This window comes from Rattus rattus, chromosome 13 (assembly GCF_011064425.1).
Source record: "Rattus rattus isolate New Zealand chromosome 13, Rrattus_CSIRO_v1, whole genome shotgun sequence".
Classification (NCBI taxonomy): domain Eukaryota; kingdom Metazoa; phylum Chordata; class Mammalia; order Rodentia; family Muridae; genus Rattus; species Rattus rattus.
In genome coordinates, this window is record NC_046166.1 from 42,513,127 (window position 1) to 42,539,818 (window position 26,692).

Here is a 26,692-nt window from a genome sequence, read left to right on the forward strand (position 1 = left end):
CTAAATTTCTAGGTCATGGGAAGGTGATTGCTGTGCCTGACCCTGAAGCAGAGGCCAGAGTGCGATACCGGTTTGCGCAAGGGCTAGTGAATTTAGAATTCCAAAGAGTGCCTTTCAACAGCGAGGACTCTTCATTTGAAGTCTTTAAACAGAGCGCGGAGGAGATCGGTAATTCTTCCATGCACACCAAGGGAGTTGCAAAATCCTCAACAGCCCACATTAGCAGGCCCCAGGGTGTCTGGACCTGGTGATGTGAATTTCTTGTTTTTTGGTTTTTTTTCTTTTTGTTTTTCTCCATCCCGAAGCTATTCTAAATTCAACTTCCTCTACTGTTGTCTTCTTTCCACACCGAGAGAGAGCTTCCAGTACATTCTGAACTTCAGCGCTCACAAGTTGTTCCGGTGTTTCGCTTTCGCCTTGCACTCCCGAGGCTAGCGCATTACTCAGACTGCTGCAGGGCATCACAACAGACCGGGGGAGCTTTCCCTGCCAGCCTCGGGAAATTGTCTCCAGGGCCTGGCGCTGCGGTAAAGATTTTCCCGGCTTCCAAGCAGGAAGACCCGAAAGGACCTGGCGTGCCCCGGGGGTCCTCTCACTGAGCCCGAAGCTCCTACCTCCCGGAGTTCCGAACCTGTCCCCTGAATTTAGAGAAAGACCTCCCTCCACTACAGCCTGCAGCGACTGCTTGCCACCTTCTCACTGGAAGCCCCAGAGAAGAGGGGAGTAAGAGAGATGTTGTGGCTGTGGTTAGGGCTCAGCGGACAGAAGCTATTGCTTTGGGGCGCAGCGAGCGCGGTCTCCGTGGCCGGCGCCACTGTCTTGCTCAACATCCTGCAGATGTTGGTAAGCTATGCACGAAAGTGGCAGCAGATGCGGCCAATCCCGTCGGTGGCCCGCGCTTACCCCTTGGTGGGACACGCGCCGTTTATGAAGCCCAACAACACAGGTATGTGTTTGTACAAGGAAATCTCTACTCGGACCCCAAGGCTGCCAGGGTCCTTGTCAGTCTGAGAAGCCTATGGACTGCTCCCCCTCCCTCCCAATTGTGTCTTGCCACAGTTGAGGTCCTCAGACCCACCTTTTGCATTGGCTACTACGAGAAAGAAGAAATCTTTCATCCGCATAGGGAATAGATTCCTAATTCTCCCAATTCCGGGTTCCACTCTGGTGCCTTCCAAATTGCTTTGTGCGTCTCCGACCCTATAACGAACATAGCAAATATACATGTGTGTATATAACAGATTGCAGTATTTCCAAGTAAAACGTGATCAATATGTTTAAAATCCTCTTGGCCTTTGTATTTTGATTCCTCTGAGGAAGTCTTTCAAGGCCACTTCAGCAGACTCTACTTCTAGTGCCTTGAGGTAAATTTGCTTGAGGTAAATTTATATGTCTAGTTTCAAGAACCTTACTTACTTACTTTCAAGAACCTTTTGTTGTTTCTGGGTTTTTTTTTTCCGTATTTTTTAAAAACTTGAGATAACTTTTAAAAGATGCTTTATGCAAAAATGTTTGTTCTATTGCCATAAGCAAGTATCTTAAGTCAGAAAGGCCTTAAAAGTGGAATCTGTGGTTCTCTGTCAGGGATGGTGTACCCAGTCTTGACACTTACTCTTCATGGCTGTGTCCGCTGGGACACCCAGACCGAGGAGATCCTTCCAGATGGCACATTTTAGAAGAACCTGCCCTTTCTTCAGATTAACTATCAATAGTTGTTTTACAGGCCGACTGTCAATTTTAAATCTTCTTAAGATCCCTTATTATCGCTTCTGTGACCCCAGACAAAAACTGTCACAACTACTTAACTTGAATAACACGGGACATCATGGGAAGGTTTGCACCACGATACTCTCTAGCAGTAAATCCAAGCAAACAGTCATCGCCTAACAATCCACATGACTTAGAAGCAACCCACAACACATTTATGTATATTAAAACTGTGTGGTAAAACGCACGCTGCTTGGTTGGCTAATCCTCAAGAGAAAGCTACCTCCCCCCTCCACTCTGACACTCGAGAGTGTATCCTAACCATTCCACTGTGGAAATCACAGAAGAGGAAATCTAAAACCCAAAATGCCCATCGGTGAATAAAAGGGAGATTTCTGTAGGAAGCCAGAGTCTCGGGAAACGTTCAGTGTCTCTGGCTCTATACAGGGAGTCCCATCACGCTAAGTAAAATGAACCACCTGAAAACCTGGTAAGGCATTGTTTTAAGTGTGTCTGTGAAGAGCTTTTCAAGGAGGGCAGTGAATCTGAGCGGCCCAGATAGGAAAGCCTCATCTCTAACATGAGCAAAAACCTAGCCCCCTGAGCACAGAAGAAACAGTGCAGAGAGCAAACTGGTGTCCCTCTGGGACTTTCTTCAGCTACCTTGGTCATCAGAAGTCCAGGCTTGCCAGCCTTCAGACGTCACTGCTTAGGCAAGCTCATGGCTTTTCCTGCTCCCTTTTCCCCAGTTTTCTATGCAAGTATTTCATTTTCCATGGTTGCTGCTTCTTCCGACACTCTAGACTCAAAGACTGAAGGGTTCTAATCCAGCTTGGGCATTATCTTTGCACATTGGTCTCAACACCAATACATTATCCCTAGGTTGAATTTTTGAGGAATCATCGTATGTGGTGTGTGTGTGTGTGTTTGTGCATGTATATGTGTGAATGTGAGTGTATGTGTGTGCTTGTGTATATGTGTGTGTGAGTGTGTGAATGTATGTGTGTATGTATGTGTGCTGTGCATGAATACGTGTGCCAGTGTGTGTATGCATGTGTGGGTATGTACGTATGTGTATGTATGTGTGAGTTTGTATGTATATGTGTGTATATATGTATGTGTGTGAGTGTGTATGGATGTGTATGAATGTGAGTGTGAGTATGTATGTGTGTGTTTGTATGTGTATGAATGTGTGTGCATGCATGTGAGTGTGTATGAGTGAGTTTGTGTGTGTATGTATGTGTGTTTTCATGTGTGTGTGAATGTGTATGTGAGTGTATGTTGCACCCGTGTGTAAGAACATTGAAGCATCCTCGGGGAATGAAGAGATCTGCACCCACCGAAGACAACTTTGAGGCCTTAGTTCTTTGGACATCTGCACTTCCTCATTGTGGGAATTCCATGTCACCATCACATTTCCGTTGTCTGCCGTTGCCATGACACTTGAGATGCTAACAATGGTTCAGGGAGGTTAACACAGTTCCAAAGATAGTGCTATGCGCTTATATATTTTAGGTTTGGAACCTTTTCTTTCTGAACACAGTTGATCTGCTCATGATGCTCATTGATATGTCTGGGTGTTTTGATTGTAAAACCATGTGTTATTGCTTTATTTTATCTCACAAAGTGGCCTCTGGAGCATTCTAGCGTTTTTATTTTGTTTTGTTTTATTTTCTCTCTACAGTCTTTCAAGCAAATCATTTTCCATAATTTGGAGGAAATGTCTTTCCTTCATTTTCACAAACTATTTTTCTGTAATTTTATTTTCAGGATGTTAGCCATTCAGGATTGTAGGTTTTAGATATTTTGATCTTTTCTGATTTTCCTCATTATAAATGCTTGGGATCAAAATTCTATTTGGGGTAGTCTTGACCTTAGAACCCCTCCAACTTTACCCTTGGAAGGTCTCCTACTTTGTAGAAGTCTTTAGTGACTAAGACCAGTTGAAAGGAACTTTGAGCTGATAGGATTCCTTAAAGCTGCTCTCCTTGGAGTAAGCCTGAGGGAGGACAGCAGCCCCTCACAAAGGGACCACTTATTCCATCGTCAACAAGCACTGGATTCGAGGATGAGAAGCGTTGTTCAACTTTCAGTTATGAAACTGCCTTACTTGGAAAGTGGCTGAGAACTCTTTGCGCTAAGGGTTTTGTTGTTGCTCTTACTCATTTAGTTTAGAGAAATAACATTTGCAGTTGTTTGAGGATTAAAACGTAATCTTAGCCAAATTCCCAGATCTTTGTCTAAGATGAGCTTGTTTACGATAGGTCTTTTAATTGCCAACCACGCATTTCCTGAGGCCCTTTGTACTCAGCATTGAGCTCAGCAGAGTTGGGCCTATCAGAACCCGCTAAGGTACAACCTCTGATCTCAGTGACACTGTCCCTTATACAAGAGGCTGTGCCTTTTATTCTGCGGCTAATGTCCAGAGTCAGGCCTTGGTGACCTCACTGTCAGTGTTGCACGTGGACTCCCGTTGCCCTCTAAACACCTACACTTTCCAGTCTTCTTTGTTAAATAACCAACTTCCCCATTAGAGCCCAACTTTTGGATCTGATTCCTTCCAACCACAGATTCAAAAGCTTCTAACTCCCCATCATATCAGACCAAGGCAGGCATAGTGCTAATGTAAACCAGAAGACTTTGCAACTAATGATGTGGGATAGCACACAAGTTAAAGATATTTCAATACATACATACATACATATGCATGTATATGTGTGTATCTCTGTGAGTGCATGACACATATCTGCAGGTGCCAGTGGAGGTCAGAAAAGGATGTTTGATCCCTTGTAGTTGGATTCAAGGTGCTCTGCTGTGAGTGGTAGGAATTGAACGTGGGTCTTCAGGAAAAGCAGTCCCCACTGAGCCATTTCTCCAGTTCTAACTTTTAAAAGTTTAAAATAATGTATATATATAATATGTGTGTGTGTGTGTGTGTGTGTGTGTGTGTGTGTGATGCATGCTATGCCACAGTGCATGTGTAGGTCAAAGGGCACTTGCCTAGAGCCAACTCTTTCCTTCTACGCTGTGATTCCAGGGATCAAACTCAGGTTCTTATGCACAGCAGCGGACATTTCTGGCTGAACCATTTTTCCAGCTCCTTCTCTGCCATTTCATTTGTGGTCATTTGTGGTCTCTTTTTCAAGTGTGATACAGTGGTTCAGTTGTCAAGTTCTGAGTCTTGGGCCAAATCCAGGTTTTACCATTTTAACAGGTCCATGGTATTGGGCATTAATTTATTAAAAATGTACATTTTACCATATCAAATCCTAACAATTACCTAATAATAACTTACGTCATTTATCTGAAGACAGATATTATGTTTAAATGACCTTACAGCTACAGGAATATTGCACGACTCCTGCGAGCTCATATCCCCTCTCCGGCTTCCTCTAACAGTGATATGAAATATGGCTTGTGTATTTGTCGAAAGGAGAGAGTGAACATTTGTACAATTCAATGAACAAATTCTCGCCCTGATTGAATTTAAAACAAGAACATTTTTCTTCCAGAATTTTTTCAGCAGATAATTCAGTACACAGAAGAATTCCGACACCTGCCCATCATTAAACTCTGGATTGGACCAGTGCCCCTGGTGGCACTTTATAAGGCAGAGAATGTGGAGGTGAGTACATAGGATTACACCGGCAGATAGTTCCCTGTGTAGGCTGTGAGACAAGCGTTTCACCAGAACACAGGAACAAATGCATCTTCGAATTTCATTATACTCTATCGAAACAGCATTTCATTTCATGAGGCATCGTGCAGGCCACTGGGTGATTTATTGTGGCAATTAGGTTGCAATCCTGGGAGAATAACTCCCCATGGCTATGTGTATCTCTTATTAGGTCTCAGTGTATTTGCTCTGCTTTTGAAAGAAATTTCAGTGGGAGATTGTTGTTGTTATTTTGGGTTTTAGTGTTTTGTACTGGAGATTTAATGTAAGGCCACTGCATGCCGTGAGAATGTTCTTCCATTGAGCTCTATTTATATTTTCTAATTTTGAGACACTGAGTTGCCCAAGGTGGTCTTGACCTCATCTGATAGCTCCAGACAACCCTTAAATCTGCCTGTACCTCTCCTACCTCAGCCTCCTGAATAGCTAGCTAGTACAATGACCCTGCACCAAGCCTCGTGTACCAGGCACAGTTCTGAGAGTTCAAAATTCGTGACTAATAAAATAGGGGTGTTTTTGTCATGGTGTTCGGGGCTTCATATTACATCAACGATGTATTTATTAATATACTGAGGATATGGAGCATGAGGAAAAGAAACAAGGTTTGGTGTTGTTTGCCCAAGAGTGAGCCTGGAATCTTCTGGGGTTTTCTGACCTGATGTTTAGAACAGAGGTTTTCTTGATTATTTAGTTCTTTTGCTTGTGATGAAACACCATGACCAAGGTCACTTATAAATGAAAGAGTTTAATTTGGGGCTCCAGGGTTCTAGAGGGTTAGAGTCCATGAGCATCATGGCAGGGGGGAGGGGGCAGCGGGCAGTGGGAAGTGGGCATTGGGCGTTGGGCGTTGGCATTGGCAGTGGGCAGCGGGCAGCAGGAGTAGAAGCTGAGCGCTCACATCTCAATCCACAAGAATCAGGCAGAGCTAATTGGGAATGGTATGAGCTTCTGAAACCTCAAAGCTGACCTTCCATGACACACCTCATTCAACAAGGCCACACCCCCTAATTCTTCTCAAGTAGTTCCACCAATGGGAGGCCAAATATTTAAATGCACGAGCCTATGGGGCCATTCTCCTTCAAACCATCATCGAGGCTATTCTCTCCATTTACGAAACAACACAGGGACTATGTAAGGTACTGAGAAGGAACAAGGAAGCTTTGTCTAAATCAATCTTTTTTAGAACTCTCATAAAGTAAAAAAAATGCATTTCTACTCCTTTTAGCTCAGAATAGCACATAAGCCACAATCAAATATTATCAAGGCCTACCCGCATGCTTCTTTCAGCACTGTGGAGTGTGTGTGTGTGTGTGTGTGTGTGTGTGTGCGCGCGTGTGTGTGTGTGTGCGTGTGTGTGTGTGTGTGCGTGCTTTGCTTTCAAAGCTTTGCTGCTTTCAGGGAATCGTCTTAAGTCTAGTTGTCACATCTTAGGCCCACGTACATTGTTCTGAGTCAGAGGCATGAGGGGATTATGAAGAAAAATTAGGGAATATGATACATTCAAACTATGCATTCAGATGAGCTTATAGGAGTTAATGACATTGGGAATCCAAAGTATAGGAAGACTGATTGCACTGTTCTCCTAAAGATAAGTTAATACTAAGCAGGTTGAATGTGCAGCCTTTAAGCAGGACGAGAACATAGCATAAATGATCTCCTGTCACATTATGAGTTTGTTACAGATGGGATGAAAGTTTGGTTTGTAAGGGCAAGCTACAGGCAGCATTCTCAGAAAAATTATCCCTATAATCCTAAGCCCTTTGTTTTATTAATTAAGGGGCATGGCAATCAAGGAAGCCATTGATGTTTGGTTGGTAATGGTGGAATATGTTGGATGACTGGTATGAATTAGCATTTCTATGGTTTTAGTGATTCTTGGAGAAGGTATAATGCCTTTTAAATTCCGGAGAGGGTCCCCCTTCTATTGTGGCCTTCTGGTGCTAACCTATGGTGTGGATTTTCTCAGTCATGCTGCGGCTCATAGAAAGTCTGGAGCCTTAGGCCCAATTAATGAATGGAATGGGATGCAGCTCCTTGATGAGCTCTTGAGGGAGTTTACATAAAACCATGTAGGGTTTTGTTGTTGTTGTTGTTGTTGTTTTGTTTGTTTTTTAAACTTTTTGATTCTTAATAATATTTTCCTGCACGTGTTAGGGAGGGAAGTTGAGAAATAAAGAAATTCTTTATTCCCTAGTTTTCATTTATATATTTGAGTTTTGAGTAACAAATGGTCTCATTTAATTATGGCTTGTCCTTGACAGTTTTATGGAATGCCATGACAGACATAAATATCCAAAGTTGGCAAAATGAGATAAAAGCTTTTCATGCACCAGTAGGGTGTTAATTATTTTAGTTTTTCTGGGGACCCTCTTTATAGAGAAAGCCGGTAATAGGTATCTGGCTTAGTTCTAGCAGATTCATGAGTTTGTGTAGTAACAAAGATAAAGGCTAAAAAAAAAAATGTGTCAAACACAAACAAATTTAAAAGAACCAAAGAAATGTACCCAAGTATTTACCAGAGACCATTTGGATAAAGACCACGGGAGTTAACTCCTTTTGGGCCGGTGGGACCCAGTGACTGACAGTTGGTACAGGACTGGGTGACTTGCTGCAACTGGATCTGTGATGTCTGAAGTTATTTTTGTAAAGCTTCAGCTTCTTGGTGAAACAAGGAATGGAAAGCAGCGGCCTGTTCAAGAAAAGACACAAATAGGTGTCATCATGATGGTTTTCCTCTGTGATGGGCCGGTTACTCCTGTATGGATTGAATAAGAATATATTGGATTTGTCTAGAGGGATGTTTCAGATGGTGATGACAAGAAGGAGTCTTCAAATAAACGTGGAGTGGCTTGAGCCACACAGGGAGAAATGGTTAATAGACTGAAAGGTTGATCTTGGAGAAGTCAGGAAGCCGAATGGGCAGCCGGAGGTTTTGCTGGTTGGGTGGTAGTGCCTGTAGGGTTTACGGGGGAGAGCCACAGTTCCGCATCGTAGTGCTATGCAATGGCCCCCTTTGTCTGACTGCTTGGCTCCATCTGATAAAATGGTTATTGCTCACATGAGAAACAGGATGTGTATTTATGGGAGAAAGGTCCCTATGGGAAGTGGTGCGATTGCATATGTAGTCTTTATGGAAAAGAAGCAAAGCAAAATTTGTCCCCTAAACCCTGTAAATGTTCTTTCCTTTTCTTCTGAGGTCTATAAGACAAAACTAAAAGTGAAGGTGTCTTGAGACTTGGGAGAATGGATTGTTTTGGTTCAGCTCCGTTAAGTAAAGGTTACTCTTTGTTGGTTTGAGGCAAAAGTTTTTTTTGTTTAGGGAAGAAATAGCCATTTTAAAATGACTGAAGGGGGAGGGTTAATCACCCAATGGCTAATGTAAGTGGTTAGAGAAAAATAGAGACATAACTCTCATCAGCAACAGTAAAGTGGTTTGTTGTCCGAAGGCTTGGGCTAACAGCTGTAGCCATTATATGATAGGTGAAGTTGTCATCTGAGGTGAGTTTAGAACAGTTTCCTCACTAAAGTTTTCTCACTAAAGGGTGTGATGGAGTGGCAATGGGAGTTTCCAAGGTAGGTCAAAGTTAATTGATACCGCCTAAAAGCTGTTGAAGTTACCTTTTTTGGTGGTGAGCAGACAGTTGTAAATGATGAGGTTTAATGAAAGGATTAGTAACAGTATATCCAAGTTAGCTGAATTTTTGCCTGGGTAAGCTGTAACTGCTTTATCATGAAGCTTGTAAACCTTTTAAAATAATTAGATTTGTGTCTTTAGCAGAGGAGGCTAATACGGCATCCTCCGTACAATGAAATGTATGTAGGTTTTAGGACATTCGTGTTAAGGAGGTGTATGCCTTATTTTCTCACCATTGGCTGAGGTAAGGGGATTGATCAGAGTGAAGCAGAACTTTGAGAGTTAGATAATTGGAGTCGGCATTGAAAAGGCATTTTTTTCCTATATCATCAATGTGTAAAGGAATATAAAACCTTTAAATCAGTAACAACATGGTTGTTTTGAGGGACCACAGCAGAGGAGGGAGTTTTTGGGAGTCAGCAACCACGGGGCTACTGGCAGAACTTGATTAATAACTGGGATGTCATCTTAAGCACTTGTGGGGTTAGACTGGTTTCTTTATTAATCTCGGTACTGGTGAGTTGTTGAGGCGCAGTTGCTAAGTCTCCACTTTAAAGGTTATCTTTTTGTAAACAGACTGCTAAAAGCTTTTAAATTTGTAAACATCATGTCCACCCTTTATATCCAAGGCAGTAGCCTGACTGTTTTCAGGTAAAGGCAAATCTTTAGCTCTGGACTAGCCGGACAAGGTAGGGTCAAAGGGATGGAGAATTGGGACCAGGAAGTGTATGTGCTTCAATAAGAGGTGGGATTCTGCTTTTGTTTTTTTTTTTGTAAGTTCCCCCTGTTTTTTCGATAAGGCTGTGTAGCTAGTCTAATTTGCTTCCAAAGAGTGAAATGTTTTTTCTCCATGTTTCTGAATCAAGGGTCCCATGGTCGGGATACCAGGGACAATACTTTTGACCAGTACTTAAAAGCTCATAAATCGGCTTAAGGATGACTTAGCTCCACTTCCCATGAGTAGAGCCATTAGGTGCTGTGTGTAAGTGCAAACTCAGGAAACAAAGCATTCCCCATCCTGACAGCAAAAGCCGAAGACAGTCAGGGGATTCACTTTTCATTTTCCTCAGCTCCATTTGGTCCCCTGGCTTGGCTGACAACTTATTTATGTTCAAAACCCTTGAGTAGATTTCTTTGAGGCGTAAAGATGAAATGAACCACAGAGAAAAATAAAGGTTGATAAAGCATTGATCTGAAAAGCAGACAATGCCCTAAATCTGATCCTCTAATAACTATAGTCGTTTTGACATGTAAATCTCTCATTTAAAAAATAAATCTCTTTTTAAGGTGATTTTGACCAGTTCGAAGCAAATTGATAAATCCTTTATGTACAAGTTCCTACAGCCGTGGCTGGGACTAGGACTTCTTACAAGGTGAGTGAATGAAAAGAAAAGGACATGACTGCTCCTAAGTGTGGTGGGGGAGAAAGTTTATTGTAGCGAAAAGGGAGAACGTAGGGAGAGACAGAGACATCTGGGAGAGTCCAGAGTCCAGAGTTCACATACCCCTGAGCTGTGTGAGGAGAGGAGGACCAGATGTTGGAACCAAGAGGGCAAAGGTAGACCCTGGGCTGGAGATGGAGGGCTGCTGGGAGATCCCGGTGGCCAGGTGTTAAATAGGTACCTTAGGGTTTGACACTTAACAGTAAGAGGGTATCCGATTGTTTGATAGACAGCCTCCGAGTGTCTTGTAACCTCTACCCATGGTAATAGGCAGTCCCTACCTAGGCATGCTTACAACCAGAAGTTACACGTTAATAAGTGTGGAAAGCACTCAAAGAGTGAAGAGGTCTGCAGAAGTGTGAACGCACACGGTGGAGGGAAGGCTTTCAAAGCTAGCAGCGAAGCCAGGCAGCCCCAGATCGGTATGTAAGTCAGCCTTGACCTGGCACCTGGAATCAGCATCTTTTCCCCAGAGAGGTCTCAGCCAGGAAAAGGCATTTAGTATAAACTATTCTGCAGGATTCCAGCCCCAGAAATTAAGGTTGAGTCATGGAGCATGTGGGGTCCTGAAAGATAAAGCTTAGGGGAGGGACTGGTTTTCAGAAATTCCTCTTAGAAATGGGCAAAGTTGCCTCAACATTTTCTATTTTATGAAAGTAATTTTAGCTGTTAGCATCATAGGACAGAGTCCAAATACCTACACCGGGGGCATACGTGAGAATGTCACACACGTCTGTCTTTCTTGTTCGAGCGAGATCATTGAGATGCTGTGAATTGTATTGACTGGTCTGGGTTCGTGGCTGCTATGCCGTGGCTTTTACTTTATTTTATTTTATTTTTTATTTTATTTTATTCCTCTTTGATTGATTCTGATGTGCTGTGCTTGCAGTACTGGGAGCAAATGGCGTGCCAGGAGGAAGATGTTAACACCCAGTTTCCATTTTACAATTCTGGAGGATTTCTTAGATGTCATGAATGAGCAAGCAAATATATTGGTTAACAAGCTCGAAAAACATGTCAACCAAGAGGCCTTTAACTGCTTTTTCCCCATCACTCTTTGTGCTCTGGATATAATCTGTGGTAAGTCTGATCAGTTTATGCCATGGGAACGAAATGGCTTAAGTAGAAAACAAGATTCCACAGGTAGGACAACGAAGGGACTGATTGGAAAGAACCGGCATCCTTCAGGGCGGTGTTACTGATATGAGCCTCCCAAAGAAGCAGCAGCCATTTCTAGGGGGTTGACCGGAGCAGTCACCTTGTCACCTTATCTGAAAGGTCAAAGGGGAAGGGATGACAGGAAATGGAAGTAGGAGACACAGAAGGGGAAAGAAGAACAAACGGAAGAGAACAACAGGATTCAGAGTTTCTCAGTGTCCCCTGTCACCCAGCAAACACAAGCTGACTGCATAGTTAGTAAAGGGCTGCTTCTCACCTGTGTTTTGCAGAAACGGCTATGGGGAAGAACATTGGAGCTCAAAGTAATGGTGATTCTGAGTATGTCCGTACAGTGTATAAGTAAGTGTGTGTTGCGGGGAAGGTCTTCGGCTTTTCCTTAAAATTGTTACTGATCTGGGCTTGAAAACCATGGCTAATCACATCTGTCTGTGTGGTGTTTTCATCGTGTTTGAAGTGAATTTTAAAACAAAAAACTCAGTTCATAACATAAGCATCAACTTTATTAACAGGGACTTCATTGGAAATATAAGTTACGGTATGTCTGAGCGCTACAGAAATTTAAAATCTCCAGTGATATCTTAATACCAAATGACCAAAGAAAGATATAAAAGCATTAAGAGCACAACAACTATTTCCATATATAACTTATTTGTAAGAAGAATACTCTAGAACAGTGGTTCTCAACCTGCAGGTTATGACTGATGCCTTTGGGGGTTGAACAATGCTTTCACAGTGGTCACCTAAGACCATTGGAAAACACAGATATTTATATTAGCATTCATAACACTAGAAAAATTACAGTTATGAACTAGCAACAAGATAATCTTATGGTTGGGGTCACCACAACATGAAGAACTACATTAAAGGTCACAGCACTAGGAAGGTTGAGAACCCCTGCTCTGGAAGATCTATATCAGAGGGCTGACAGTGGTTACCATTGTTCCGTGTCTGTTTTTCTTTTCTACTGGGAAATTTTTGATTCTGTTTATTTTCTTCCACATCTTCTGCATTGAGTGGGTGCTGATTTTGCAATTGAGGCAGCCCTTTTTGTTTTTTAACTTTAAAAGTGGTTGGAATTATTGTTAAGAGATGGAAATAGGATTTGATTTATACTATGTTAATTCATTCCTCAATTAATCTCATCCAAACAACTACTTATTGAACAGCTACGATCAAGCAGCCATCACGCAATTACCAGGTAGCTCTAAACTGACACAGACAACAGAATAGCGTAGGAGATTGAACCAAGAAATATATATTTAGGGACTGCAACATTTGTTGACAAAGAGACGATCAAGATGTTACCAGATTACAAAGCATGGATATGTTGTAGAAAATAGTGCCCAGGAAAGGCCCTTGTAAAGAGCTGTTAAGGAGGGCACATTTCATCTAAAACTTTGGTCCAGATGCGCTGACGTTCCTGGGAAGTTGTGAACGCGCACTGTAGAAACAAAAGCACTGACCAGAAGCCGTCTGCATGTTTCATAGCAGATTTATTTTTTATTTCTCTGATACATCCATTATTTGTTTCAGTGTCACCGTATGTGTATTAGTCTCTTATTTCACCATTTGGCACTAAACGTGGGTCTCCATTAGCACTGAAGACTAACCAACAGCATTTCATTTATTAACGTTGCCAAGGCCAGGTGGCAAAGGTCAGGAGATGTCCTGATATAAAAGGTGATGTTATCCCGTTTATAGGATGAGCGATATGATATACAGAAGAATGAAGATGCCCTGGTTTTGGTTTGACCTTTGGTACCTTATGTTTAAAGAAGGAAGGGACCACAAAAAGGGACTAAAGAGTCTACATACTTTTACCAACAATGTAAGTCGTGTGTGGTGGGGAGGTGGGTGCATGAATAGAGATAAAGCATAGAATCCAGTGGAATTAAACAATTTCACGATGTTATGCAGCTATTACCAAATGTTAGAATATTCTTTGTTAGAATTTTTTTTCTGGTTAATAACAAACCCGAATGTAGACTATAGAGTAGAATGTTTGTTCTACAAAATTTAAATTGAATAGAAATGCAAAACAATGATCAGTATTACATTTAATTACATATCTGAATAGCATTAATGAAGTATTTGCTGAGTGTCGAGTGCTGTACCCAGTGTTGGGAACAGAGAAACGAGTTAAACCAGCATGTTCCCTACCGTCTTGGAGAGTAGTCTAGGAGAGTAGGTCATCTATAACATCAATTAAAGAACATCTAAGGATTTGAATGCTTATTAGCCAACGGGGTTCTGATGAGAGAGGAAAGGCTTGGAGAACCATGCACAAGTCTCTTGGGAAATGTTTTGGGAAGGCAGGTAGCGCTCAGACGAAAGAACATGTAACTCAGCACAGGGCAGAATTCAGTGAAAATTAATTTGATTGCACTATTTTCTTTTCCAAATTGAAAAATAAGCAGGAGATAAGGGTTTTGTTTTAAGCATAGGAGATTCATTTTTGGATTGAAGATATGCTTGTCAAAGAGCAAAGTTTAATTGAAACCATACATCAAAATGCAATTTAAATGTGTTGAAATGTTCCCGTTTAAATATCTTCTTTCTTTCTTGTAATTATTGCTTGAAGTCTATTAGGATTTCTTCTTTGGGATAAGGAAAAGCCACCAATGGATCAAGTGGTTAAGTGAGTGGCTGTTAAGTGAATGAGATAATATTGAGTGGCCCACAGTGTAAGCGTCAGGTAACAGGAGGAGAAGCAGGTCACATTGTATAATTACATTTCCTCCTTAAAGGTCATGCATCAACATCAGTGACAATACGTAATGAATTCTAGCCTGCATAGAAGATACCGTTCATTTTGCAAATATTGAAAACTATATCAAGACATAAACACTTAAAAAATCCACAAAGAATCAAAGAAAACATAGTATTTTGCCCCCAAATTTCTGAGAATCTACTCCCTTAAGCCTCTTCATCCAAACACTCAGTTACCCAACAGGAAAAAGAAAATCTATGTAAGCACAGCAGGTGTATGGACTATTTTTGCTAATTCAGATGTATCTATTGAGCATTCTAGAACACTTGTGAGTGTTCTTGATCTGGGGAGAAAATCAATACACAAAGGCTGACTCCACTAAGTGGATGGTAGCTTTGTGTTTGTGGGGTAACATATAATAAATGAAGTGTGTGTGGGGGGGCTGTGAATAAAAGTCAGGAGCTTTCAGAGTATTAAGGGCAAGAGTGGACACGAGCAGAGAAGACTTCTTGTGTGGCTATCACCTGAGACCTGAAAGTGGCGAGGGATCCAGTCACATAAGCTCTCAAGGGCAGAGCATACCGGGCTCACTGAAGAGCAAGCCCGTGGGGTGACTTGGCATCAGCTGTTGGCTCATGAGCTTGCTATCACCTTTCTCCATAACTTGACGTAACCATCCTAGAATCAGTGCACTCTGTAGCTGGGTGTAGCTTGCACTGTTCCTCGTTACTTCCCTCACATCCCTAGAGATGTTTAGTAGACATTGACTCTATTCCCCTGTTAGAAAGGCTGCAAAAATAGTACTTGAAAACTCCAAGTTTGTCCTGTCATTACATTTGTAGTTAATAGTTCATCACATGACATCCTCGGCGTTAACCAGAGGCGTTGGTGCTGGTTCACAAGAGCCTAACTTGTCACTGAAATAAAGAACTGAGAAAGTCTGGGGGGCGGGGAGGAGAGTTAAAGAAGACAGCATGTTTTCATAGGAAAGTGTACCATTATGCCTCCCCAAAAGTGCAAGTTTTGATTCAATGTCATTGAAATCCCACAGGTCATTGCTGAACGAGTTAATGAAAGGAAGGCAGAGCAAGACTGCATAGGTGCTGGCAGGGGTCCTCTCCCCTCGAAAACTAAGCGCAAGGCCTTTCTTGACTTGCTTTTGAGTGTGACTGATGAGGAAGGAAACAAATTAAGCCATGAAGACATCCGAGAGGAAGTTGACACCTTCATGTTTGAGGTAACTTTTGTTGTCAGGTAATTTTCCTGGCTGTATTTCACAACAGGATATGCCATGGTGGCAACACCTGCTTGCCGGACAACAAGGACTGGGTTCCATTCCCAGCGCCACAGCAACAAGCAAGCAAATGGGGAGATGGCTTAGCAGTTAAGAGCACTGGCTGGACCTGGGTTCAAGTCCCAGTACCTACTGGCAGCTCACACCTGTCTGTAACTCTACTTCCAGGAAATATGGTATTCTCACACAGACATACATTCAGGCAAAACACCAATACACATAAAAATAAACCTAAAAAAAAAATCCTCCACAGAAATGGGACCATCAAGATGGCCCAGGGAGTGAAGTGTTTACAACCAAGCTTGACCACTGGAGTTGGTTCTTGTGAACAACATAGAAGAAGGAAAACTAATTCTGACAAGTCATTCTTTGACTTCCATTCATGTGCCATCACACACACACACACACACACACACACACACACACACACACACACGTGCGCACATGAACATGTGTGCAGTCTAGTGTATGCACATATATAAATAAATGTAATTAAAAATCTCTCCAATTTCAATGACCCTTTGAATTACTGGCATAAATTTAAAAAAAAATTAATCAGTATAACTGGAAAATTTTAATATAATCATCCAAAATTATAAAACTTAGGAACAGGATAATGATAGACACATAATATAAAGGAAATTTAAGGATCTCCAGACTTTTTCTAAGATACAAAGTCTCACGTTGTCCTCAGTTCCCTATCTGGCCTTACGTTCTTTCTTAACCTCACCAAATAGGGCCATTACACTCCTGAAAATAGGGCCATTATCCTCATGTCTGGCCTTTGGCTACTGTGATGAGATTTAGACAGAATCTTACCAGGTTGTGATTCTAATGGGATTTTTTTTTTAGCATTTTAATATTTCTTAAAAACACTTCTTGAAAATACTGAAACTATTGTAAGAATGTTACAGAGAGTGGAGCTTTCTACATGTGGATTGAGAAATTAAGGTTTCAGAAAGTCCTATGATGCAGCAACAGCTTGGAAGTGGAGGTTGTGAAAATGGGCAGGGCTTCCAGAGGGTCCTTGAGTGCTGTGTCTTGCATTGCATTGGCTGCTCTGCCTCCTGCTGTCCAGATGCAGGGTCCATGCTCTCCTGATTTCATTTAAAATTCTTATTTCATTTTTAACTGGTAAATAACTATCGTATAGGGTTCTGGAGTTCAGTGTGATACTTTGATACATGTACACATTAGAGAATGTTCACATCATGTTGATTAATGTGTCCATCTACCCAATTCTGGAGTAAGAACATTCAAAGGATTCAGGTCCCTTTATAGATGGTCATTAGCTACCACATGATTGATGGGAATTAAACCCAGAACCTTTGGAAGAGCAGCCAGTGCTCTCAACTGCTAAGCCATCTTTCCGGCCCCACAGTTTACTCTTTAGGAGTATTTAATACCTTGTATTTAATTGTAGCCACAAACATGTGGCTCGATCATGAGGACTGATTGCTTACATCTGAGATTTGTGTTTTTTAAGTATTTCTCCTTACTGTTTTCCCCGCTACTACCTATCCTCTGGCAAATGTCTTTCTACTGGGAATGCCTATGAGTTAGACTATTTTTAGTTTCTGCATGTTGGTGAGATCATGTATTATATTTCTTTCTGCTCTGGCTTATTTTACTTTCCATAATACTCCCTAAGGTTCATCCATATTATCACAAATAATAGGATATCCTAGTTTTAAGAATATATATGATTTTATTATACATAGACTACAATTTTAAAATCCGGTCACCTGTTTATAAGCATCCCTGTTATTCATATTCAGTAGAGTTCTTAACAAGATCCCAATGACTTATTTTGGAGATTAGGAAAAACAAGCCTAAATTATGAAACCATAAAAGTCCCTGAAAAGTTAAAACAGTCTTGGGAAGAAAGAATAAAGAAGTCATCTGGTTACTTTAAAATACACTTTAAAGCTATAGTAATGAAAAGAACATGTTTATGGCATAAAAACTTATATAGAGACCAATGGGATAGACTAGAGATCCAAAAAGTAATTCTGCACTTATAATCAGTCAATGTTTGGCAGAGATGCTGAGAATACACAGTGGGAAGAATCTACATTAGAAGGAGTATGGAAGATTAGATAGCCACATGCAGAAGGGTAGAAACTGACCCCCATTCCAGCCCTTAAACAAGAATTAACTCAAAATGGATTAAAGATGTAGCTGTAAGGCATGGCACTGTGAAACTAATAAGGAAAAATATGGGGAGAGCTCCCTAATGGCTGGTCTAGGAACTAATTTCTTGAAGATGACCCCTAAAACCATAAGCAACAAAAGCAACAATATGCAAATGGATTGGGTCATCCATTTATCTCTAGGGAAGGGTTCTACCCCATAAGAGAGCACAGCTGTATGAAGGATCTGAAGACCTTCGTTCTTATTCTGGATCTGTGCCAATGAACTAAATAAAACACTTCTGGCCATTCCAGCTCTAACTGGTTTCTCTGTGTTGTAAACAGAGATCTAGATGAGTCAATGGTTTAAAATTTTCCCTTTGGGCCAGGGCCAGGGAATCTCAGTGGTAGACGACTTGCCTAGTGTGTGTGAGACTATGGGTTCAATCTCCAGCAAAACAACTGCTGGCTGATCACCTTTATCAGATAGGAAGCTGAGAGGACGAAACCCAATTTGGGAGAGGCTCGTGATAGAGATTTTCTTTCTCTAGCAAAGCTCCACATCCTAAATGCCCTATGACCTCCCTAATAGTACCACCATCACAGGACCAAGTGCTCAAATACCTAAGCCTCTGGGGGATGCTTCTCATTCAAACCACCGCCATTCAGCACCTTTGTCCAACAGGCTCATGACTATCTTGTGAGGCAAAATGCATCTATTCCAACTTAAAAATCCCACAGTCTTACTGTTCATAGGTCTGGAGTCTCTGCTAGGACTCATGCTAGTCTCTTAACTGTGACTCGTGTGAAATCAAAACACTAATTACATATTTCCAGTATACAATAGCATAGAAAATACACTCTTTTCCAAAATGGAGGAATGTGGGCATAGTCATGAACCACAGGACCAAAGCAAGACCAAAGAACAGCAGGCCAAATACCAAACCCTGTGCTTCATGCCTGCTGGGTGGAGTTTTAACTTCAAATTACTTAGATGGACTTCTGTTCTGGAACCACAATCAAAACAAACTCCCCTTTCCAGTTCCTTTGGATCATGGTATTTTATCATAGCAACAAAAAGGTAACTCATATATAACTTTCTAAAATGACATCTTAAAGAGAAAATAGATATCTTAATTAGCCAAAAGGCAGAGAAGTGTTAAGTATGGGTTCTGGGGCCAAATCACAGTTCCAATCCACTGGAAGTGTGGCCTCCAGCACTTCACCTAGCTTTTCTGGACCACTGGGCTTTAGTATTTGTTTTTCCTCTCAGTCACAGGGATTGAACCAAAGGCCCTGGGCATAATAGATGAGTGCTTTCCACTGGGCTATAGCCTCAGCTGTCACTGAGTGCTCAGAAGAGACACTGTGACCATAGCAACTCATGTAAATGAAAGCATTCAACTAGGGTTAGCTACAGTTTCAGAGCTTTAGTGCATTGTCATCAAGGCAGGAAAAATCACTGCACACAGGCAGACATGGTACTAGAGAAGTAGTTGAAAGTTCTAGATTCAGATCTGAGGCCACAAGAAGAGAGACACTTGGGCTGGCTTGGGCTTGTAAAACTCCAAAGCCCACTCCCAATGACACACTTCCTCCAACAAGGCCATATTTCTTTCAAGTAGTGTCACACCCCAGTGACCAAACATTGAAATATATGAGCCTATGGGGGCCATTCTTGTTCAACCAACCACATTCTCTATTCTTATTTTATTAGCATGGGCTTCATGGAATAGCTATTAAAAGTACATGGCAATCATAGAAGTCACGTAAGAGACATGCAGCAAATACATTATTAGCATTTCACACCATCTCTACTTTTCTCATGTTCTTACACAGCAACACATACATATGTACCCATATACACAATACATATGTACACATGTGTGTGTGCAAGCCTACACATCTGGTTCCTACCAACAACCATGCTTTCCCTCTTGTAAAAACAGCCAGGCTGCAGCTCCAGCGTGTTTTGAAGTCTTGACAGTGTTCTTTGTTGTACTGAGTAGAAGTCTACCACGTTCAGTTATAATACTGAGTATCCTCCACGCTCTGGATGCGAGCTGTTACCTCCAGGGCTCCATGCCTCAGATTCCGGCCATTAATTGAAATGATTCAGCCATTGTGGTGCTCGCTTCTGTAAAGTCTTCGGCATGTTTTACTTCATCCATAGGTAGTTCAGGAGCCATCTTCTCCCACATACTTGAGTGGGGGTTATTATTTATATTCAAGAGAAGCCATTGAGCTATTAGGAGTGCTTCTTTACATGAATTAGCAGACAGTCAAGCAATAGCTCTTGGATCTTGGCTGTACTCCAGAGTTGCTTTGTAAAGGGTTGCAGTTGTATGGAAATAGCCCAGCGAGATGAGAGGAGAAAGAGGTGAAGGCCGGAAATACGGAATAGGTGGAGCGTCAGGCTGTCCTGGTGGCGACTTGACTCCTTACCACAGGCCTACCAGAGTCTCACAGCAGAATGGTGCAGGCTCTGCTGTTTGTCAGGCCCAGTGTTCATTTCCTGATTTTACTTCCTGGGGAAGTTATTTACATTTTTTAAGTCTCTAAAATACAAATACTAGTAACGAATATTTCTGGAGTTACGGAGATTAGTTTCTACAAAATACTTAGCATTTTGCCTGATACTAGCCAAGTGTGAAACTGGCTCTTAGCCAATGTGTTAGTGGGAGAACATGCTCAGAAACCCGCAAATAATCCTTGGTGGTCTGCACTGGCAGAGGAGGCCTGCTAAAACAAGAACTCAAGGCAGAACCCTGAAGCAGAAACCTCAGAGGAATGCCTCTCGCTGGTTTGCTTCCCCTGATGTTCAGCCTTCTTTCTTGTTTAGCCCCAGCCCCGCTTGGCTAGGGATGGTACAGCACACAATGGGCTGGGGCCCTCTCACATCAATTATTAATCAAGGAGAAGCCCCCACATGTGCGTGCAGGCCAATCTGATGGAGGCAGTTCCTCAATCCAGTCTCTCTCTTCCCTGCTGTGTAGAGGTGACAATAAAAACTAACCAGTACAGCAATCCTCCTGCCTCGGCCACCTCCCAAGTGTTGGGATTACGAAAGTGTGCCACTTCTGCCCAGCTAAGAAACTGTTGAATTTCTCTGTCTCTGAGGTGAGCCGCTGCACTGAGTGATTTAGGTGTGTCAGCCACACTGCAGCTGTGAGAAGCAGATTGAGTTCAATTTCCTCCTCATATGTACCCCAGCAGGACCGTGCCAATTAATTAATTAATTATTTAATTATTTAATACATTCCAGATTTTATTTTCCTCTTGGTCCACCCTCAGACTTTTCCACATCTCATACCTCCTCCTCCTTCCCCCTGTCTCCACGAGGATGTCCCCACCCCACCAGACCTCTAAACTTCCTGGGGCCTCCAGTCTCTTGAGGGTTAGGTGCATCTTCTGTGACTGAACCCAGACCCGGGAGTCCTCTGCTGTATATGTGTTGGAGGCCTTTCAGCTGGTGTCTGCTGCCTGGTTGGTGATCCAGTGTCTTAGAGATCTTGGGGGTCTGGTTAATTGGAGACTGCTGGTCCTCCCACATGGTCACCCTCTTCCTCAGCTTCCTGCAGCTTTTCTCCAATTTAACCACAGGGGTCAGCAGCTTGTGTCCATTGGTTGGGTGCACATATCTGCATCTGACTCTTTCAGCTGCTTGTTAGGTCTTTCAGAGAGCAGTCATGATAGGTCCCTTTTTGTGAGCACTCCATAGCCTCAGTAATGCTGTCAGGTCTTGGGGCCTCCCCTTGAGTTGGATCCCACTTTGGGCCTGTCGCTAGACCTTCTTTTCCTCAGGCTCTTCTCCATTTCTATCCCTGCAGTTCTTTCAGACAGGAACAATTATGGGTCAGAGTTTTGACTGATAGCAACCCCATCCCTCACTTGATGGACTGTCCTTCTGTTGGAGGTGGGCTCTACAAGTTTCCTCTTCCCACTCTAGGTCATTTCATCTAAACGTCTCCTTTTTATATTTACAGGGTCACGATACAACTGCTGCTGCCATAAACTGGTCCTTATACCTCCTGGGCTCTAATCCAGAAGTTCAGAGAAAAGTGGACAAGGAGCTGGATGATGTGTTTGGTATGTTGGGCCCCTTGGTTAGCTCTGTTGGGGACTCTGAGTCCACAGAAGCAATGGTCATTCTTTTTTTTTTTTGAGCTGGGGACCGAACCCAGGGCCTTGCGCTTCCTAGGCAAGCGCTCTACCACTGAGCTAAATCCCCAACCCTCAATGGTCATTCTTGATCCCTAGGGATGCCGTTGTCATAAACAGAAAGGCCATGGTGTAGGACTCCTGCCTGTACCTGTCTCCTTGACAAGGCCTAGTGAATTCCATAGCAGGCAACTGACAAATGTCCTGACAGGTGGCTATCCCGGGGTAGAAGCTAAGGAAGCACAGATCAGTGAGACTGGTCACAATGGTCCTGATGCTGAATAGGTGAAACAAGTACCTTCAGCTTAGTGTCTTGTGCTGTGCCTTGAGCAAAGCCAAGAAGATGCTGTGTGGGAAGGCAAGGCTAGTTATGAGGGGAAAGGGAGGGTCCCTTTATGTGACTGCATCTGACACAGTGAGTGATGCAGCAGGGGGATTTGTTTCTACTGTACAATAAGCACTACCATCTCTAAAGTATTTTCAGCACCAGGAAGGAAACCTGTACTACTAGTCAACCATTCATCTTTCTTCCCCTTACCCCTAACCCCCCACTGGCAGTCACCATTTTATTTTCCTGTCTCAGTAAATGGAATGATAAGTGATCTCTGCCTTTGTAATATGACAATGTAATTATTAACGTATTAAAACTGCAGATGGTCTTGGCTTAACTGGTTTCTCTGACCTGGCACAGTGCTTCATTTTATTTGGTTATCTTTGGTATTAGAAATTTTGCTTTGTTTGTGGACATTTGACATTCTGCATTGTGGTCCGGCATTGCCCTGATGTCTACCTCACTAAGTGTGTGTGTGTGTGTGTGTATGTGTGTGTGTGTGTGTGTGTGTGTGTGATTTTATACATTTACTGTAACCAGGAAGATCCCATCGCCCTGTCACCTTGGAAGACCTGAAGAAACTTAAATATCTGGATTGTGTCATTAAGGAGACCCTCCGTGTTTTCCCCTCTGTTCCTTTATTTGCCCGGAGTCTTAGCGAAGACTGTGAAGTGGGTGAGTAGTCTTAACGGTGGTGGCATAGGGGAGAGGCAGGAGTTATATTTCTGATGTCTGTCTGGCCCCAGTGTCCTGACACACTGCTTACTTCGACAGCGGGTTACAAAATCGCAAAAGGAACAGAAGCAGTCATCATTCCCTATGCACTACATCGAGACCCCAGATACTTCCCAGACCCTGAGGAATTCCAGCCAGAGCGGTTCTTTCCTGAAAACTCCCAAGGACGCCACCCCTATGCCTATGTGCCATTCTCTGCTGGACCTAGAAACTGCATTGGTTTGTATCTGTGCAAGTGGATTTCACCTTTCAGGCCCATATGATAGATTTCTCACATGAATCTCTGAAGCACTGTGTGACATTACTCATAGGCAATAGACTTTGAAAAGGTTCTGTTTTCTTCTATACACGACAATTCTAGGATGTCACTGTTAGGGGCTGGGGAGGTAGCTCAGTTGGTACTGTGCAAGTGTGAGGACCCAAGTCTGTCCCTAGATGGCATTTAAAGCTGGGTATTGTGTGCCTATGAAATCCTAGTGATGGGGAGGCAGAAACAGTTGATCTCTGTGAGACAGAATACAGAGTAGATGGCTCGGAAGGATAGAAACTAAACCTCTCACTGTTGAGCAGGCTATAGGGCCAGTGTGTCTTGGGAAGTTTCTCTCATTTGGCTTTACACATGGCAGCCTTCTTTTTGTATGTCTTCACTTGGTCTTTCCTCTGTGTGTGCCTACGTGTTAAATGTCATTGTCTTAGTTCCTACAGAGACCTGCCTTAATGACCTCATTTAACTCATTTAAACTTAATTAACCATGCAACGTTATTATTACTTTTTTTTTTACTTAAAGGTCCTATCTATAACTATATTCATAGTATAAAGTGTTGGAAGTGGCCTGGTGTGGTGGCTTATACTTAAGGAGTCAGAAGTAGTGAAAAATCTCTGTGAGTGCAAGGCCAGCCAGGGCTATATAGTGAGACTCTTTGTCAAGTAATCAAATGAAAGATAGAGTGAGAGGTGTCATCCCTGGGTGTCCTCTGATACCCATCTAATACTGCATTTGATCCGGGACCTCTCAGAGAGGATGCAAAAGCCTGTGTATAAACTGGTATAATTTGCATGTGAATGCTTAGTTATATCCTCAAGGATACTTAAGTCATCTCCAGATTCCCACCATACTAATGACAATAAATATGCTATGTAAAATAATTGCTCTGTATTACTTAGGGCATGAATGATGAGGCAAAAAGGCTATGTTCGGTAAAGATGTAACTTAAAAGTATTTTAATGCATGGTCAGTTGAATCCACAGATATAGTCTATAGAGAGTCCCCAGTGCTGTGAAAGTCGAGATTGTCTGGCTGTCACAGATAATCCAACTATTGTGGGAGCAAACAGAGCAGTCAAACTCCTCAGTTTCAGCAGTCTTCTTGGGGATTTTGTTCTGCGGATCACATAGATGTGCAGAGACTGGGGGACTGCCCGGCAGCTTCTGTATCTCATGTTTCTGCTGCATCTACAATTCAAGTGATGCTATTTACGTTTACTTCAAGGTCAAAAGTTTGCAGTCATGGAGGAAAAGACCATTCTTGCCTGTATCCTGAGGGAGTTTTGGATAGAATCCAACCAGAAGAGAGAAGAACTCGGCCTGGCTGGAGATTTGATTCTTAGGCCAAATAATGGCATCTGGATCAAGCTGAAGAGGAGGCATGAAGATGACCCCTAACGCCGTCCTCAAGCTGAGACCTTATCATGACAAAGATCATTCCATAAGAAAGGTGGCATCTGCAATTTTTAGATTATGAGCTGAAAACTCAGAATCCTCAGACCCAGTGTTTCTTCTTTCTTGTCCCCACCGATCTTGAGACCCAGTCTATCACTGAGAGTTTTTGTATGTTTGTTAGCAGCACAGATGACAATGTCACACCTGTTCTCTGTCTCGAGGGCACTGTTAGCAAGCTGAAGTAGCACTGGCATAAACGTGCAGGAAAAATGATAACAGAGCGGTCACCAGCCTGTTTAATCCCATTGGTTAGACGCAAAGGTCATCATTTTAATGAAATCTCAGAATTAAGAAAATAGCCTTGTTGACTTGGAAATCCATATAGCATTTGAAAATGTTGGATAATTAAGCCTTTCAGGATACCAGGCTTAAGTTTTTATAATGTCATCAGTGTATCAGTCATAACATAATTGCCAGAGCCCTTCCAGCTCTTATAATGAAAAGCAAGTCCCTTGCATGCCTGCGTCAAGTTCCAGTCACCTTGTTGACTGTGAACTAGAATCTTCTTTCTGTTCTTGGTGGACACAAACACTTTATACATCTTATTATTTAGAAGAGATTCCTCTCCATAATGTCCTACCTCTCGCAGAAGCTTAATTAGTGGCTTTTTTAAAATCAATAAACATTAGGCAGATCCATTTATTTTGGGTGTATTTTACAAGTATAAGTTTGGATGAGCTTTTGACAAACTTCAGCATTAACTGCTAACTCTACAGACATCTTTAACAAGGAAAGGCATTTATGTTGGCCCTCTGCATTCAGGCAGTGTCCTATTGCATATCAAATGGCGGAGATGCATTGACAGATTTGAGGGCATAATTAGTGGATTTGATGTTCAAGTGACCACAGAAACTTTCTGCTTATGTGCCATTTAATTAAGAGTAGGGGTGTGGAATAAAGGGGACAGCAAATTTCTGCCCACGTTCTGTCATGGCTAGAAGTAGCTAAAATGTCTACACCAAGGCCTCTCCACTTCCTTTCTGAAATACTCTCTCCTACTACACACTTTGGCATTATGGAATTCAGGACTGTGATTGGATGAATCAGAACTCAGGATTTCTGCCCTCAATGTGGGCATGCGTTTCTTGTAATTCCTCTACTTTTAGAAGAAAGAATCTTTTCTTCTATATTTAGTTACACTCTATCACACTTGGTTCAGCACAAGATATTTAATTAACTAAGTCCCACGGAACACCCCTATCAAACTGGCAATTGAATTCCACTCCTTGCTTTTATTTGGTGATATAATGCTACTTACTATTCCTCATGCCATGACTCTTAGAAACTTTCTTTTAATAAATAATTTTTAACAGGATTGGTTGTGTGACTTGTTTCGTTTTCAGTTTTCCATGGCTTAGCAAGCAGAAGCAAGAAACAGGAAGGGTAGAATTTGTGTCATGAATCAGCAGCAAAGGAAAACAGTATTTTAAAAAGCAGTTATTTGGCAAGTACTAGAACATGGGTCATTTAGTTGCCAAACAGGGTTGTTAGACTTTCCAGAGAGCCCCAGGACACAGGACTCGAGCCTTAAGCCGATGAGAACAAAAACCACCAAGGAGGGAGATAATCACTAGAAAAGAGTCCAGGAAATGACTACCCTTACTACCCAGAAACTGGGACTAAGCCAAAAGTCTCACCCCAAATGATTTGGGGATCCTTTAATGGACTTTACTTGTATAAAATGGGGTTACTCCCAATTTATAACACATGTTTAACCCTTGTTCTATACTTTTTTTTATATTTTGTACACTTTTTATACATTATCTATTCTTGTATTTAGTATGTGTGTATATGTATGTGTGTACACAGGCACACATGTGTTCCAGCATGAGCTGCTTTCTCTGTTTGAGTTTATTGACCCAAGTGGGGTAAAGCCACTTGAGATCCCTGAGATTTGTCCAGCTGGGGTTGGAGGAAAGAATGTTAATCTTCAGAAGAAACTGATCACTCTTCTGGAGCAACTTTGAGGAG

General features: G+C 42.2%; 1 protein-coding gene across 1 annotated transcript; it reads left to right on the forward strand.

Moving 5' to 3' along the window:
* On the forward strand, nt 1-26,036 carry LOC116914766 (cytochrome P450 4V2). The gene is made up of 11 exons (XM_032919215.1): nt 1-946; nt 5,220-5,332; nt 10,305-10,390; nt 11,349-11,539; nt 11,908-11,977; nt 13,340-13,466; nt 15,400-15,585; nt 21,761-21,863; nt 22,807-22,941; nt 23,041-23,220; nt 24,492-26,036. Exons 1-11 carry the CDS (start codon nt 733-735, stop codon nt 24,662-24,664), a joined length of 1,578 nt encoding a protein of 525 aa, XP_032775106.1. The 5' UTR covers nt 1-732; the 3' UTR covers nt 24,665-26,036.
* Nucleotides 26,037-26,692: the final 656 nt, after the last annotated feature.

Excerpts from the sequence above, each read along its gene's own strand:
- LOC116914766 (XM_032919215.1), top strand. The coding sequence starts at position 733 with ATGTTGTGGCTGTGGTTAGGGCTCAGCGGACAGAAGCTATTGCTTTGG. Across the intron at positions 947-5,219 it reads TATGAAGCCCAACAACACAG|AATTTTTTCAGCAGATAATT; the intron begins GTATGTGTTTGT and ends TTTTTCTTCCAG. Across the intron at positions 5,333-10,304 it reads ATAAGGCAGAGAATGTGGAG|GTGATTTTGACCAGTTCGAA; the intron begins GTGAGTACATAG and ends TCTCTTTTTAAG.